Source organism: Erpetoichthys calabaricus, chromosome 8, assembly GCF_900747795.2.
Source record: "Erpetoichthys calabaricus chromosome 8, fErpCal1.3, whole genome shotgun sequence".
In the NCBI taxonomy this organism is placed as follows: Eukaryota; Metazoa; Chordata; class Cladistia; order Polypteriformes; family Polypteridae; genus Erpetoichthys; species Erpetoichthys calabaricus.
Genome location: NC_041401.2, coordinates 185,428,466 through 185,446,056, shown reverse-complemented (window position 1 = coordinate 185,446,056; position 17,591 = coordinate 185,428,466). Strand labels below are relative to the sequence as shown.

General features: G+C 39.1%; 2 protein-coding genes across 3 annotated transcripts in view; one reads left to right on the top strand and one right to left on the bottom strand.

Annotated features, from left to right (window-relative positions):
* The window catches only part of ccdc93 (coiled-coil domain containing 93), an 876,647-nt gene that overhangs the window by 52,016 nt on the left and 807,040 nt on the right, over window positions 1-17,591 (bottom strand). The window lies entirely within an intron of this gene.
* Window positions 1-17,591, top strand: part of LOC114656373 (inactive dipeptidyl peptidase 10-like) — a 992,193-nt gene that overhangs the window by 943,171 nt on the left and 31,431 nt on the right. For both annotated transcript variants that reach the window (XM_051930748.1, XM_051930749.1), the window contains exons 18-21: window positions 2,639-2,737; window positions 5,191-5,260; window positions 9,259-9,453; window positions 13,103-13,157. In XM_051930748.1, the coding sequence (XP_051786708.1) occupies window positions 2,639-2,737; window positions 5,191-5,260; window positions 9,259-9,453; window positions 13,103-13,157 (419 nt within the window). The remainder of the gene's footprint in view (window positions 1-2,638; window positions 2,738-5,190; window positions 5,261-9,258; window positions 9,454-13,102; window positions 13,158-17,591) is intronic.

Below are 17,591 nucleotides of genomic sequence, written 5' to 3'. Positions count from 1 at the left end.
TACTACAGACTTCTTACAACAAATGAGAGAAAAATAAAGAGAACAATTAGAGACATTTTGACTAAATTTGAAAAAAAAAAAACGAAAAGAAAGGGTGTGCTGAGAGAAAGGCAAAAGGCCAAGGAGTCAAATGCTGGGCTTCAATGTCCTCTCACTGTCATTCCATCTCTTTAATAATAGACTTGATGGCTCTGAAGACAAACTTATTGCATAATAATTACAAGTAACTTAAGCGTCCTTTCCTGAAGGTGACAAACCCAGAAGTGCTGGTATACATTTGAATTGATTTAAAGAACCTATGATTAAAGATGCGGCCAATAACCATTCTGATCAGACCTTTAAGAATTTACCTTTCCCCAAGTAGATAAATGAGAGAGCCTGCCTTTAATAATCTTGCTCCCACAGAGCAAACATTGCTACCGAGTTCCTACGACAAATAAAAGAACAATAAAGAGAATAAATAATTCGAGACATTTTGAGGAAATTTCAAAAACTAAAAAAAAAGTGTGTACTTTTGAAAGGCAAAAGGCCAAGGAATCAAATTCTGGGCTTCTAATAAAATCCAAAAAGTCAATGTCCTCTCACTGTCATTCAATCTCTTTAGTAGTAGACTTGTCATCTCTGAAGACAAACTTATTGCATAATAAATTACAAGTAACATAAGCGTCCAAAAAAACTTGTGGCCAATGAAAGAACAATTCTGGTCAGATGTCTAAGAATGTATCTTTCCCCAAGTAGATAAATGAGAGGGCCTGCCTTTAATAATCTTGCTCTCACGGAGCAAATATTATTACCGAGTTCCTACAACAAATAAGAGAATAATAAAGAGAATAATTCACAAAATTTGCATAATTTAAAAAAAAATGAAAAAAGGGTATACTGAGAGAAAGGCAAAAGGCCAAGGAGTTGACTTCTGGGCCTCTAATAAAAATCCAAAAAGTCAATGTCCTCTCACTGCCATTGCATCTCTTTAATAGTAGACTTGATGGCTCTGAAGACACATTCATTACATATTCAGTACAAGTAACATAAGCGTCCTCTCCTGAAGGTGACAAACCCAGAAGTGTTGCGTCACATTTGAATTGATTTATAGAAACTCCATTTAAACTTGTGGCCAATGAAAGAACAATTCTGATCAGACCTTTAAGAATGTACCTTTCCCCAAGTAGATAAATGAGAGGACCTGCCTTTAATAATCTTGCTCTCACGGATCAAACATTGCTACAGGGTTCCTACAACAAATAAGAGAAAAATACAGAGAATAATTCACAACATTTTGACTGAATTTCAAAAAAAAAGGTGTGCCAAGAGAAAGGCAAAAGGCCAAGGAGTCAAATTCTGGGCCTCTAATAAAATTCAAAAAGTCAATGTCCTCTCACTGTCATTGCATCTCTTTAGTAGTAGACTTGAAGGATCTGAAGACAAACGTATTGCATAATAATTACAAGTAACATAAGTGTCCAAAAAACTTGTGACCAATGAAAAAACAATTCTGATCAGATGTTTAAGAATGTATCTTTCCCCAAGTAGATAAATGAGAGGGCCTGCCTTTAATAATCTTGCTCTCACGGAGCAAACATAACTACATGAGAGAAAAATAAAGAGAATAAATCAAGACATTTTGACTAAATTTCAAAAAAACGAAAAGAAGTGTGTATTGAGAGAAAGTCAAAAGGCCAAGGAGTCGACTTCTGGGCCTCTAATAAAAATCCAAAAAGTCAATGTCCTCTCACTGCCAGAGCATCTTTTTAATAGTAGACTTGAGGGCTCTGAAGACACACTTATTGCATAATAATGACAAGTAACATGAGCATCCAGTCCTGAAGGTGACATACCAAGAAGTGTTAGGACATATGTGAATTAATTCAATGAAATGATAATGAGGTCTCCATCTGTACCCCAGCTGCCACTGTGGAGGCATGCATGTGATGTCTGCTAGGAGCAGCAGGCACATGTAAGCTGACAATAATAATAATAATTTATTACATTTATATAGCACTTTTCTCACTACTCCAAGCGTTCCACACAGGGAGGACCCAGGGCAAAATCCTTGATCTCCTTACTGCAAGTCATTAACACTACCACTGTGCCACCTGATATCAAACATAAATCCTAGGCAGGGCCTTTAGAGACCTTTAGAGGCCCTAAGCACTTAAGATTTTGGTGCCCCCATATATATGAGCTGCATTTATTCTCAGTGGATGACTGAACAGGACGACCGATGTGACTAAGACAAGAACGATCACATGAAACTTGATGGACCGTGAGGCAGCTATCAGATTATAATTTTGTTGTTTTCCCAAAATTAATATATATCATTAACCTCTATTATTATTTTATTATTGTATATACAGTATGTATGTTATTTTTTCATTTAATGTGGGAGCCCCTTTATGTAGAACCTGGTTCTGCTGCACTATTTGCAGTTTTTCACTATATGGTCCATGGTAAATCCATAATTTCTGTGGTGCCCCCCTTCTCCTGATGCCCTAAGCACCTGCTTATTTTGCTTAAAGGTTAATCCAGCCCTGTTCCTAGGGTGCCAGAGTCTATAAATTTAGGATACTTACAGCATAATAAATGACATATTAAGAAATCCATTAAAAACACGTGGTGTGACTTTCTTGTCTCCCTGCAGATTATTACATGCTTGAAAATAATACCTTGTTGGCAGAGGGTGTGAAAGAAAAAAAGGTTCAACAGACAGATTTCAGAATAATTTCTAATGAAGATTTTGGTGAGTAAAAATTTATTTTTAATAGTTACTAAACTTCAAAAACCATGTGTTAAGTAGACTCTCTGCATCTGGGAAACGTAGCTCCATAAAGTGGATGTGTTAAAGGATAAGTTCGGGATTTTTCAAGTCAAAGTTATCTCTTCACAAACATGATATATATGTATTTGCCATGCAAAGTTGTATTATAAAGTTAGGTGTTTTGTATACAGTAATCCCTCGCTACTTCACGGTTCACTTTTCGCGGATTCACGACTTCGCGGATTTTATATGTAAGCATATCTAAATATATAACGTGGATTTTTCGCTGCTTCGCGGGTTTCTGCGGACAATGCGTCTTTTTACTTCTGGTATTTGCTTCCTCAGTTGGTTTGCCCAGTTGATTTCATACAAGAGATGCTATTGGAGGATGGCTGAGAAGCTACCCAATCAGAGCACGCAGTTAAGTTCCTGTGTGCTGCTGATTGGTTCAGCGACGGAGTGCTGCATTAACCAGAAAGTCTCATCTCACTCATTCAGCATTAACATGCTCTTGCTACTGCATTCAGGGGATTATCACCTTCATCATCATTATTTTTACTGCGCAGCATATTCATCGCCATTATCACGTCATATATAGCTACGTGTACTTCGCTATACAGTAAGTGTAAACTTATCTACCGATTTCATATTGCTTAGCAGTTGTCCCTGTTATTAATAGAGTAAAGGGTGGGTTGTAAACAATACAGGGAGGGTTTAAAAACGTCCAAATGCACGTTAAATAATTAAATAAATATGGTGTCCCTACTTCGCGGAAATTCAGTTGTCGCGGTCAGCCTTGGAACCTATCTCCCGCGATAAGTGAGGGATTACTGTAAATTAAAAAAAAAAAAAGCATATCCAGCTCAGGCATTTTGCAATAAATATTATAGGACACGGGGATCTAATTAAATAAAAGCGTAGAAACTTACTTTAATACGTTGTCTTGGAGTTTCGATAAACTAAAACATACCTTCCATGTTTACAATACATTTGTGACAAGAAAAAGGATCTGGAAGTAATCGATTTCCCGCATTATTCCTGGTACTACTTTTCTCGAGGTAAGGATATTTTTTTCTCTTCACTTGTGTAAGTAAGTTCTTATATACATACATCTGTGTTCACAGACCACTCCAAGTCTGTCATCAAGGTGGTCACCTAGATATTTATTAAAATGTTCTAAAGTTACGTGGTTTATGCTTTACGCCCGCCCCCACCATTACCTATCATCTATGGGGATTGACGGATCTCGACATTTTAGGGTCCCCTGATACCGCAAACATCGATATCTCGATGATGGGTGTGCCTCCGTGTGTATGTATGTGTGTGTCACAGATTCTTGAGTATGGTCTACAGCTAAAACGGCTGGATGGAAAAATACCAAACTCGAAACATAAGCCTGTAATGAGATGATGATGTGCTGATTAGTTTTTGAGCCAAATCGTGCAAGAGAAAGAGGCACTCGAGAGGAACCCTCAAATACCGTAATTCTGTAAATAATTATGAATTCTTCTCATCAATTGCTGTTGTAATGACTTGTTTTATGATCTGAAAGATCAGCATCAGAGTGGTAAATAATTACTGAAATGTTATAGAATAGTTTGGGTAACTTGCCCTCTAGGACACAAAACCTACTGACACTCATGTCCAAATTTGTATACATTAAAAAAAAATGCTGTACCTATCCACCTCATACATAGTCAGTTTTACAATGCAGCCTTATGGGGCATGAGGAGCCACCAGAAAATGAAAACCTAAAAACTTACCAATGAAGTGGCAAACGTTTCAATACAAGAAAACATGCCTCCCATGTTTCTGATGCATGTTTGTGACAACAAAAGGGATAGGGAAGTAATCACTTTATTGCATATTTTTGGTACTATTTTTCTCAAGGTAAGGATGCATTTTCTATTCACTTGTGTGAGTTCTTACATAAATATGGAAGTAAATCAAAACAAAATTAACCAAGTTATATGAATAAGTTACTGTGATTTGGTCTTTCAAGAGGAAAGAAAACAAGGGCTGAGCTACTGTGCACAGCTGGTCTTCATTTAAAATGGCTGAATCTCATAATATTGGTGTTTGTTTGCTCAGAAATGACATGTAGAAACTATTTTACAATGTGCGGGTGCAATCGCAATGTGCAAGTCAATACTCGAAAAAATTTCTTGGCTTGTAAACTGGATGTTTTCAGTTACGTTTTTAGGTTTTTATTTTCCAGTGGAGTCCTGTGCCCCATAGGCTTCATTATAAAACTCCAGGATTAGCATTGTATATTTAAAAATTAATAGAAGATGCTTAACCTTAGAACACAGTTTTGAGTGGTAAAGGCATATAGAGCATGTTTGTGTAGAAATAACTTTGACTTGATAAACACCAAGCTTATCCTTTTATTGGTCTATAAGGCTATAATAACATATTTCTTTTATTGTTTTCAGAACTGCCACTAAAATTATCATTTCCAGTGGACTTCTCCGAGTTACGACAATATCCCGTCCTTCTGATTGTGTAAGTGCATCAGTACAATTAACTTGGTACAAGAAGTATTCCATTATGCTTGTTCAAAATAATTCAACTGCTGAAAATAGTACAAGTTTATTAAATAATGTGATTTCAAGAGAATATTTATTCACCTAGGCTTTAAAACTGACTATTAAGAATAACAACATGAGTTCTGTTTTATGAAATTGCAACTAATGTTTATTGTGCTCTTCACTACAAAGCATTTTCTAAATTTGCTGGCTTATATATTGAAATATTGTACGGTTATGTGAGGGGGAACACTGGGGACTTACTCTTCAAACTGTTAATGCGTTATTGTAATTCTTACAATGATCAACTTTTAATATGCATTGCTGAGGTAAAGCCAGTCATTTTACCGTTTAGCTAGCAATACACTTAAGTGCTGCCATCCGTCTTGTCAATACATTTTTGGATTCAGGTTGTACAGAAACTTTCCACATTACAGAAGATCTCATGGCATCATCAAATCTTTCAGCCTCTTCATCAGTTCAGTCACAGTTACTTAGATAGACCCCTCAGAATGTCATTGTGTCATCATATCATCTCCTCAGTGTAGCAGCTGTTTATCATTTGTTACAGTGTTGTAAAAAGTAGCTGACAGCCATACTTGAGTATAAGTAGCAATAGCTTTCTGGAAATTATCCTTTTCCCATGAGCAAATTACTCAAGTAAAAGGTAAAAGTTTTAAAATAATTCATATCAAGTGTATATAAGTATTAAAGTATAAGACAATGCAGTGTCTCTCACTGCTTTGTGTGTGTGTATATATGTATATATATATATATATATATATATATATATATATATATATATATATATATATATATATATATACATATATATATATATATATATATATATATATATATATATATATATATATATATATATATATATACATATATAGTGGGGTACAGCCCAGACACAGACAGGTAGACAAGATGTTTCACCACACACACGTTTATTTACACTATTTACAATAATGATAAGGGGACGGCACGGTGGCGCAGTGGGTAGCGCTGCTGCCTCGCAGTTGGGAGATCTGGGGACCTGGGTTCGCTTCCTGGGTCCTCCCTTCGTGGAGTTTGCATGTTCTCCCCGTGTCTGCGTGGGTTTCCTTTACGGGCGCTCCGGTTTCCTCCCACAGTCCAAAGACATGCAGGTTAGGTGGATTGGCGATTCTAAATTGGCCCTAGTGTGTGCTTGGTGTGTGGATGTGTTTGTGTGTGTCCTGCAGTGGGTTGGCACCCTGCCCAGGATTGTTTCCTGCCTTGTGCCCTGTGTTGGCTGGGATTGGCTCCAGCAGACCCCCGTGACCCTGTGTTCGGATTCAGCGGGTTGGAAAATGGATGGATGGATGGATAATAATGATAAAGTGCAGAAACCCAGTGCCGCAGCACCAATCACCCCTTAAGTCTTGGCCTTTCACAATGCCTTTCACTGTCTCTGGTCCGCCCCCACTCCTCTCCTCCAAGCTCTGTCCTCTTCCACCCGACTCCAGCCCTCGAATGGAGGGAGGCGGCCCCTTTTATGCACACCCGGATGGGCTCCAGGTGCTTCCCGACACTCCTCTGCCGACACTCCCCTGTGTGGCGGAAGTGCCGGCTGCGCACCCGGAAGGACTCCGAGTGTCCCCGATCCTCTTCCCCCGCCAGCACTTCCGCCACACCCGGTCCAGGGCTCCCAAGGCATTGGGGCAGCCCCTGGCGGTGACCACGGGCCCCTATAGGGTTGGGCTTCCAAGCCCTGCACCCGTGGTCCCCAACACAACCAGGGTGGTCGCCCCCTCGTGGTCTGGAGGAGGCGCAAGCCCTCCTATGGTCCTCCTGGGCGTCCCGGCTGGGTACCATGCCCAGCTGCGTGCCACAATATATATATATATATATATATATATATATATATATTGTCACAAAAACGACCGAAAGACATTGAGAAGGTTTGGGGCAGCCACCTGTATAATTTTTCCCGGCTGCAAAATTAATTCAAAAGAACAGACATGTTCTCACGACTGAGTCGAAAATAGAACTGATTTACTAGAAACAAGATGGCGGCTTTGAAGGCCAGTATGGGAAGTGATGTCATCGTGACCAGAACCGACCGGATGTGATGTCATTGGCTGCCCCAGAGTCGAGCGGAATTCCCCTAGAATGGTCTATAAGGAATCAAGAGAGAGAGAATTAGTGCACTTTGTTACCCCCTCGGTAATATATATTATAGTGACTTGAAAAAATCTCATGGCCAAAGTCTTGCAAAAAGACTTTTCTTGAAAAAAGTCTTGTCTCGGGATTTTTTTATAGAATATATATATATTGTATATTGTATCCTGGCTGCTAAAATTGGAATGATTGAACAGAGATATTCTCAAGACTGAGTCCAAAACAGAACTGATCAAATACAGTCAAGATGGTGGCTTTAAAGGCTTGGTCTCGTAGTGACGTCATCTCTAGGGCCAGAACCGGTTAAGTGATGTCGTCGGGACTGGAAGTAACACCATCTCTGGGCTGGCCGGACCCGGAAGTGACTTTATCGAACCTGGTGGGATTTCCCGGGAACGGTCTGCAAGTATCTGAGAAGACAGTCAGCATATTCCACCACTCCCTGGTAATGGTATTACCATTACTCCGGCCCTTTAGCTGCCTCCTACTCGCACGTGTGTGACAATATATATATATATATATATATATATATATATATATATATATATATATATATATATAGAGAGAGAGAGAGAGAGAGAGAGAGAGAGAGAGAGAGAGAGAGATTAGAGAGATATATATTTTTTGTAATAACAAGATAATGAGAGATTGAAAATCCCGTATGTATTCAAAATAAAATGCATAGTATAACGCGCTTAGAAAAGAAAAATGTCAAATGACGCAAGTCTCCATAAGACTGATCAAGATGGCGTTGCTTCCAGTGATAAAGATCTTGGGCAATAAGAGATGGGTCCAGGAGGGCAGAAACCCAAAGTGACGTCAAATTTGGCATGGGTGTCAATCTTCTAGCCTGTAGGGACAGGAAGAGAAAAGGCCTTAGTCGACAGCACCCTCTGGCTTTCTGGGGGAGTATTACAATGATCCGAGCCCTTAAACTGTCCCCTATTTGCACACATGTAACTATGTGACTATATATATATATATATGTATATGTATAATTCGTACTCCATTTAGTAAACATTCATCACAATCATTTTGTAATTTACGGATTGATATAAAAAAACAGGTTTCTTAATTAATGTGTAAGTTCAATTAAAAGAAGTCATTGGTTGGGATGAAAACCTGTAGCCATGGGGAGCCCCCACGAAGCAACCAGGAACTCAGGAAGCACTGTTCTTAAATATATATATGTATGTGTATTTTTTCAATAATATTTTATTCTTTATTATTTCCAATACTGTTTTTTCTTTATTATTGCTATTTTTGTGTATTTCAAATTAGCAAATGTACCTGTATATTCATTTGCTACAATTGCAATTGATGGCTAAGCAGTAAGGCTATGCTGCTTCATTGTTTTATGGTGAAGTGCATTTTAAAAAAATGGCCATGTCTACAGCCATTCAACATGTCAGAAAATTAGCTTTATTGCTTTTTCATCAGATTAATTGATATCATTTGCACTTTTTAAGGCAGCATCTTGTATCATTTGGTGAAAACATGTGTAATAGAAAGCGGCAATGGGCAGCTACAATTGAGTTAGGATGCCAATGCTTTGCCTTTTTAAAGCCTTTTAATGTTTTTGTAAGTGAAAAAAAAACAAAAAAAAACCACTATCAATTATAATAGATGAACATTTTCACTGCTAAGTCAAAGTTTAAAACAGAAGGAGAAAAAGGTTAAGCAATTATGGAGTGATTTGCATGGCTTTGTTCACGATGTTGTCCTTCAAGCATTCCTAATCACAATAAACACGGCCATCTGAAGAATATCATTCCAGGCAGGTAGTCAATACGCATTTCTTTTCATGTTGAATGTTGCCATTTACAGTGACGGTGCTCCTGGCAGCCAGCTGGTAACAGACAAGTTTCACCTTGACTGGGACTCGGTGCTTGTCAGCTCTGATAATGTCATCGTGGCCCGCTGCGATGGCAGAGGAAGTGGTTTCCAGGGACAGCGGATACTGCAGGAGGTTTACCGGCGACTGGGGACCGTCGAAGTGAAAGATCAAATAGCAGCAATCGAGTACGTATGGGAGTGAGTCACTGGTGGGGAAGTGCTGTTGGGCTTATGGGCCGTACTTATCAAATGTGACTTCATTGTTTTTTTTTTGTTGTGCTGTTAGTAATAAAAATCTGTTTTATCAGTCTAAGTTATCAAAGTAATGCAGTATGTTTCTTTGCAAATGATAATCACTCTTGTGAATTCTCTGCAATATCATCTCCTTAAGTCACAGAAGTTCTGCTTATTTAAAGGAAGCATGAAAAAGAGTTACTGCCCTTTCATTATTTGGTTTGTCCCCTCATTTTACTTGAAAGTGTTTTTGTTCTGTTTTAGCTATTGCTTGATTAAAAAAGCAACTTATACCTGTCAGAAAGCCGAATCAAACTAAACTAGAAAGCCACTTGCTGAACAGAAAGGCAAGCAGAACCTGATTGAATCCAAACCCAAAAAACATTACAAGTACCTGAAAACAGACCCCTGCTGTATACAAATACAAGTCCAACTCCACTTCATTTCTAATTGTATTGAATATCTATGTGTCATATAGCTCTATGAATTATTCACTGGATAACTGTTCATTGTATAGTGCCTTTCATATCTATCTATCTATCTATCTATTGTGAACTACCAGGGGATGCATCAGCCACCCAAACACCCGACACTGCAGACACAAGTGCCGTAAAACAGAAGGGTTTTATTCTGTGGGAAATGTTTTCCAATTGTTTCCCACTAGCATTAATCACAATACAACCCAGAAATACAGCAGTTCTCTTTCTCCTTCTTTCTTCACCTCAGCTCCTCCACAGGCAAACCTCTTTCTCCCAACTCTGGCTTGTCTCTGTGAGGTAGCTGGCTCCTTTTTTTAGCCCCACCCAGGAGTGCTCCAGGTGGTTTGCTAGGGAGGTCTGGAATTGCTCCCAGGTGTGGCTGAAGCCCAAAGTAGGGCTCTGCAGCTCCCACGGCTCCCCCTGGCGGCATTCACAGAACCCAACAGGGCTGTGCTGACCAATAGTACTTCCCATAAAGCCCTGTGGGAATCCGAGGTGCCATTGCAACCCAGGGTGGCTGCCAAGTACCAAGTTAGGGAAGATAGCACCCTTCAAAAGCCATCTCCCCGTCATTCCTTTAAGGAGACATTCCGGCCGTCTCTCACACTATCTATCTATTATATAGTGCCTTTCATATCTATCTATCTATCTATCTATCTATCTATCTATCTATCTATCTATCTATCTATCTATCTATCTATCTATCTATCTATCTATCTATCTATCTATCTATCTGTTTTTAGTGCCTTTCATGTCTAATCCTCTGATATATATATAGTGTCTTTCTTATCTGTCTATCTCTGTCTGTCTGTCTAGCTGTATCTCTCTTTTTATTGTCATAGTCTTTAACACTTTCATTATCTTTGTATTCTGATGTCAAGTTAATGAAGTGGAAACAGCACAGTTAATACTGCTGATTTTTAGTTTTCTACAGATAATAATAAAATAATATTTTGTAATAGAGTTTAATAAATATTAAAATGAAGAATTTGCTCCCTGAACACTTTTCGGTGCATTTTATTGACTTTAGCCTGCTGATTCCAAAAAAAACCAAACACTATTAGTGGTCCTTCCACGTACCATTTTGTTGTATTCGCCTGTGTTGTGATTTCCTCTCATATTATAAGTATACATATACAGTCCCTGGGCAGATTATTAGGAACACCTCTTCACCTGCTTATCCATGCAATTTTCTAATCAGACAATCATGTGGCAGCAGCGCAATAAAATAAAATCAGGCAGAGACGGGTCAGGAGCTTCAGCTTATGTTCATATAAAACACCAGAATGGGGAAACAAATGTGTGACCCCAGTGATTTCGACTCTGGCGTGATATCAATACTACTCATAGGAATGTGACTCGGATATCTCAAATACTGTTGTTCCATTTGTGTAATGGGACTGCTGTGCTAAAACATCTTAATAAATTTAAAAGAACTGGCCACTCTGTAAGCTTTTGGCTTCAGGACAGAAAGGTGTGTCACATTACCCATTTGTTGACCCAGCAAAGATATCTTTTCCCTTGCTAATCTTGGTGCAGTCAATAATAAACATAGTGAAGAATTTCACCAGGACATTGCAATGATGAAAAAGCAGAATCAGGGCAGGTGAAATCCATCCATGCTGGTTGACTATTGTTGGACATTGAAATGAGAAGTACAATGAAAATCAGCAGAAAAACATATTTAGCTCAACTGAACATAGTCAGTGTATCCACATCATTAAGCGGTTAAACACACTCCATTCAGTAAAGGTACCGTAGATACTCGCGTATTAGTCGATCTCGCAGATAAGTCAAGTGTATTGTTTAAGCCGAAAATTACGAAATTTGTTATGACCCCGCGTATAAGTCGAGGGTAAAACTTGACAGCTATCAGAGATAGAGGGCGACAATCAGCTGTTAATGGCGACAAAACTCACTGTCACGTCACAGGCATTCCCTCTGTGCTTGGAGGAATGCTAGACTCGTTGACTCAGCAACTAATCCTTGCGTGTGCGTGAGTAGTGAAATGTAAACAAAGGCAAGATGGCGTCGATATGTCACAAGGGAGCGAAGCGAGTACAGAAAAGAAAACACATTTGCACATTATCGCTGAGTCGGACTCTGATTTTTCAGAATCGGATTTTATTGACAGTGATCAGGAGATCGAGCAAGAGAGTGAGAAGCCGGCATCAGCTGATCGGACACCAGCCGATGCCGCACCAGCTGATTGGCTGCCAGCTGAACGCATTCGCGCAGCCGATGCAGCTACGGCAAGGTTCGCGTGGGAGGAATACCCAGACATTGATCCGTGGGAGCCGAACTGGCTACCGGACTTCACAAGACAGCATGGCTTGCTGTTGGACACGAGAGATCACCCACTGCGAGACTAGTTCAGGCTGCTCTCTCCTGATGCTGCTTTTCAGCTACTGTCAGACGAGACAAGCAGGTAGGCAGAGAAATTTTTTGAATCGCAGGCTGCTCTTGCATCGCATTGATAGCGTGTGTTGCCTTGGTTCTTTTGATTCCAAATCTGGTTGCACGTGGCAGCTAATGGTATGTTTGTTATCCAAAACCTGTAAAAGCTAATGCTCAAATTCAAGTATTTCACAGTTTAAAGAATTATTTAATGAAATTAGAAAAAAACTAGCTAATTAGCAATAGTATTGCTGGCTTATAATTATTTCACAGACCATGGGAAACGGCAGATGACCGGTGACTTAACACCGTGAAGCGTTGAGTGTACAATGTCATTACCCAAATTCTATTGACAATCGTGTTGCCCCACGGATAAGTCGATTCTGTTTTTTTGAATGAATTTTAAGGCATAAATTTTTCGACTTATACACGAGTATCTACGGTAAATTGTTTGTTTCTCCTTATTCCTATGTGATATTATCAGTCTGAAATTAATTTTTTGTTCAACCTGAAGCTGTCTATCCAATTCACCAAAAACTATTCAGGAAGCAAAACTTTCAGAAAAATGTGTTGTCCTGTATAACTGTAACATTGTCAGTGCCAGTTTTGATTAAAAATTTGAAATTCTGACTTTATGGTGATGATGATATACTTTTATAATCCCTGAGGGGAAGTTGTCTTTTGATATGACCTTTTACCTTCATTTTTGTCTTTGTTCATTACAGGTACCTATCAAAGTTAAAGTATGTCGATCCAACACGCATTGGAGTTTTTGGAAGGGTAAGATTGAAAATGTTATATTTTTCTTTAACTAGGGTGAGAACCCGTTAACATTGCTTTGTAACAGTTAACATTTTTAAGAGTCTAAGACAATGCATAATGTACTCGATGGTGTGAAAACGATAACCAAATCAAATGCCATGTAGCCAAGTGGCCTCTATTTGTTAAGTTCTGTCGGCGAATTTATCTCTCATCCGCTTGGTCAATGATGCCTCCTTCTGAGCGGTCGTCCTTTTGAAGCTCCGTGACTGGAAGGGGCAGGGTTAGTTGCCCTAACTAGGCCAATTCTGCATTCTGTGGAGGAAGAACATGACATATATAGGTGAGGCCTCATCTGGAGTACTGGGTGCAGTTTTGGTCTCCAGGCTACAAAAAGGACATAGCAGTACTAGAAGAAGTCTAGAGAAGTGCAACTAGGATGATTACAGAGTTAAAGGGGATGAGTTAGGAGGAAAGATTAAAAGATTTAGGAGTCACAGTGGACTTGTCACTATCAACTGCCAGGCAGTGTTCAGAAGCCATGAAGAAGGCTAACAGAATGTCAGATTATATAGTGCCTTGATGTGTGGAGTACAAGTCACAGGAGGTTCTGCTCAAGCTTTATAACACACTGGTGAGGCCTCATCTGGGGTACTGGGGGCAGTTTTGTTTCTGGGCTACAAAAAGGACATAACAGTGCTAGAAGAAGTCTAGAGAAGTATGTCCAGGGCTACAGGGGATGAGTTATGAAGAAAGATTTAAGGATTTAGGACCCATAGAGGACTCAACACTATCAACTTCCAGACAATGTACAGAATCTATTAAGGCGGCTAACAGAATGTCAGATTATTTAGCACCCTGATATGTGGAATACAAGACCAAGGAGGTTCTGCTGAAGCTTTATAACACACTGGTGAGGCCTCATCTGGAGTACCGGATGCAGTTTTGGTCTCTAAAAAGGACATATCAGCACTAGAAGAAGTCCAGAGAAGAGCAACTAGGCTGATTCCAGGTCTACAGGGGATGAGTTATAAGGAAAGACTAAAGGACTTAGGAGTCAAAGTGGACTAATCACTATTAACTTCCAGACTGTGTACAGAATCTGTTAAGAAGGCTAACAGAATGTCAGATTATATAGCACCCTGATGTGTGGAGTACAAGTCCAAGCAGGTTCTGCTGAAGCTTTAGAACACACTGGTGAGGCTTCATCTGGAGTACTGGGTGCAGTTTGGTTTCTGGGCTACAAAAAGGACATAGCAGTGCTAGAAGAAGTCTAGAGAAGAGTAACCAGGCTGATTCCAGGGCTACAGGGGATGAGTTATGAGGAAAGATTTAAGGATTTAGGACTCGTAGAGGACTCAACACTATCAACTTCCAGACAATGTACAGAATCCATTAATGCGCCTAACAGAATGTCAAGTTATATAGCACCCTGATGTGTGGAGTGCAAGTCTAATGAGCTTCTGATGTAGCATTATAACACACTGGTGAGGCCTCATCTGGAGTACTGGGTGCAGTTTTGATCTCCAAACTACAAAAAGGACATAGCAGCACTAGAGACAGTCCAGAGCGTTGAGGCTGATTCCAGGGCTACAGGGGATACGTTATGAGGAAAGATTAAAAGATTTAGGAGTCTTAGAGGACTTGACATTGTCAACTGCCAGACAGTGTTCAGAAGCCATGAAGAAGGCTAACAGAATGTCAGGTTATATAACATCCTGATGTGTGGAGTACAAGTCACAGGAGGTTCTGCTCAAGCTTTATAACACACTGGTGAGGCCTCATCTGGAGTTCTGTGTGCCGTTTTGGTCTCCGGGCTACAAAAAGGACATAAGAGCACTAGAAAAAGTCCAGAGAAGAGCATCCAGGCTGATTCTAGGACTATATGGGATGAGTTATGAGGAAAGATTAAAAGAGCTGAGCCTTTACAGTTTGAGCAAAAGAAGATTAAGTGGAGACCTGACTGAAGTGTTTAAAATTATGAAGGGAATTCATCCAGTGGATCGAAACTGTTATTTTAAAATGAGTTCATCAAGAACACGGGGACACAGTTGGAAACTTGTTAAGGGTAAATTTTGCACAAACATTAGGAAGTTTTTCTTTACACAAATTAGGAATAAGTGACCACATAGTGTGGTAGACACTCAGACATTAGGGGCTTTCAAAACTCTACTTGATGTTTTTTGGAAGAAATAAATGGATCGGACTGGCGAGCTTTGCTGGGCTGAATGGCCTGCTCTCATCTAGAGTGTTCTAAAGTCTGTTAGTGATATTGTCCCCTTTCGGCCCAGGGTGGTACTGCATACCTGGGACGAGCTTGGATGGTGGTCCTCAAACGCACACATGTGAAATTGACCAAATTCTGATGTTTTTTATTATTTAAATATGATGTAGCTTGAGAACCTTCCTAACGAATTAAAACCCACAATTAGACATATAGAAATGAAAGACCTGTGTGTTTGTGTGTGTGTGTATGGAGCAGTCCGCTCTGCTCATGCTCAACCACAGCCACTAGATGGCGCACGCATTCACTTTTACATTTTTTCACCACTTGCACACACCTCACTTCTTTTTTTTTTTTTTTTTTCTTTTTTTTTAATATTTTTATTTTATTAATTTTCATTGTAATCATTCCATACAAACAGATCAATTTATAACCCAACAAATTTGAAAACAAATCAAACCCCACCCCTGAGAAGGAGAGCTTAGCTAAAGGAAAATTTCTTTAAGCTTTTTAATAAGGCAACATTAGACAAAAGAAGGGGAGAAGTAAATATCTATATAAATAAGAGATGGAGAAGGGAGTTAAATGCAATAATAGTTAATTCTCTTATTCTAAAATAATATTGATTAAATCCTGCCAAGTTTTGAAAAAATTTTGTACAGATCCTCTAACTGAAAATTTGATTTTTTCCAATTTCAAATAATATAAAACATCGGTTTCCCACTGACTTATAAGAGGAGAATTAGGATTCTTCCAATTTAACAAAATAAGTCTGCGTGCCAAGAGTGTAGTGAATGCAATCACCATTTGCTTGTCCTTCTCCAATTCAAGTCCATCTGGAAGGACACCAAACACAGCTGTTAGTGGGTTAGGAGGGATTGTGATACTAAGGCTGTCTGAGAGGCACTTAAAAATTTTTGTCCAAAATGATGTTAGTTTGGTGCAGGCCCAGAACATGTGACCCAGTGAGGCAGGAGCTTGGTTGCAGCGCTCGCAGGTCGGATCCTGGCCTGGAAACATTTTGGACAGTTTTAAGCGAGACAGATGAGCTCGATATATAATTTTTAGTTGAATAATTCTATGCTTTGCGCATATAGAACTCGAGTGAATTCTCTGCTTTGCTATCTTCCACTCCTTTTCTGATATATTGATTAAGAGATCTTCTTCCCAATGTCCTCTTGGATCTTTGAAAGGTAGAGATAGGTAGGGACTCTAATAAGATTTTATATATTACGGAAATAGTGTTTGATTCCTCGGAATTGAGCAGTATTTTTTCCAGCATTGTGGAGGGTGCAAGGTGGGGGAAATCGGGCAATTTCTGTTTAACAAAATTTCTAATTTGAAGATAGTAAAAGAAATGTGTAGCTGGGAGGTTAAATTTTGAACGTAATTGTTCAAAAGATGTAAATATGTTGTCTATATAAAGATCTCTGAGCATTTTAATCCCAAAACTTTTCCAGGTATTAAAAACTGGATATACTTGCGAAGGTTGAAAGAGGTGGTTCCCTTGCAGAGGTGCCACTGATAAAAGATTTTCCATCTTAAAATGCTTCCTAATTTGGTTCCATATTCTGAGTGAGTAAAGCACAATTGGGTTATTAGTATATTTGCGATAACTTTCATTTATTGGAGAGCAGAGCAGGGAATATAAAGAAGTACTACAGGATTTTACTTCTATTGCAGACCAAGCCTGTGTATGTGCATTTATTTGTGTCCAGGTTTTTATGGCTTGTATGTTTGCTGCCCAGTAATAAAAGTGAAAATTAGGTAAAGCCATGCCACCTTCTGCCTGAGGTCTTTGTAGGGTCGCTCTTTGGATACGTGGGTGTTTTGAGTTCCAAATGAATGAGGTTATTATTGAATCTAACTGTTTAAAAAACGATTTATTGATATATATTGAAATGTTTTGAAATAAAAAGAGAAGTTTAGGAAGGATATTCATCTTAACAATGTTAATTCTTCCGGCTAGAGTGAGATGAAGGGTTGACCATCTATGCAAGTCTTGCTTAATTTTTTCCATACAGACGCCAAAATTTTGTTGATAAAGAGCTTTATGTTTACTTGTGATATTTACCCCTAGGTATTTAAACTGATCTGCTATGGTAAAAGGTAGGGTGTCTAATTTAATATTATATGCTTGTGAGTTCACTGGAAAGAGTATACTTTTATTCAGATTAATTCTAAGACCAGATATCTTTTGAAATTCTGTTAGTGCTGTTAAAACAGCAGGG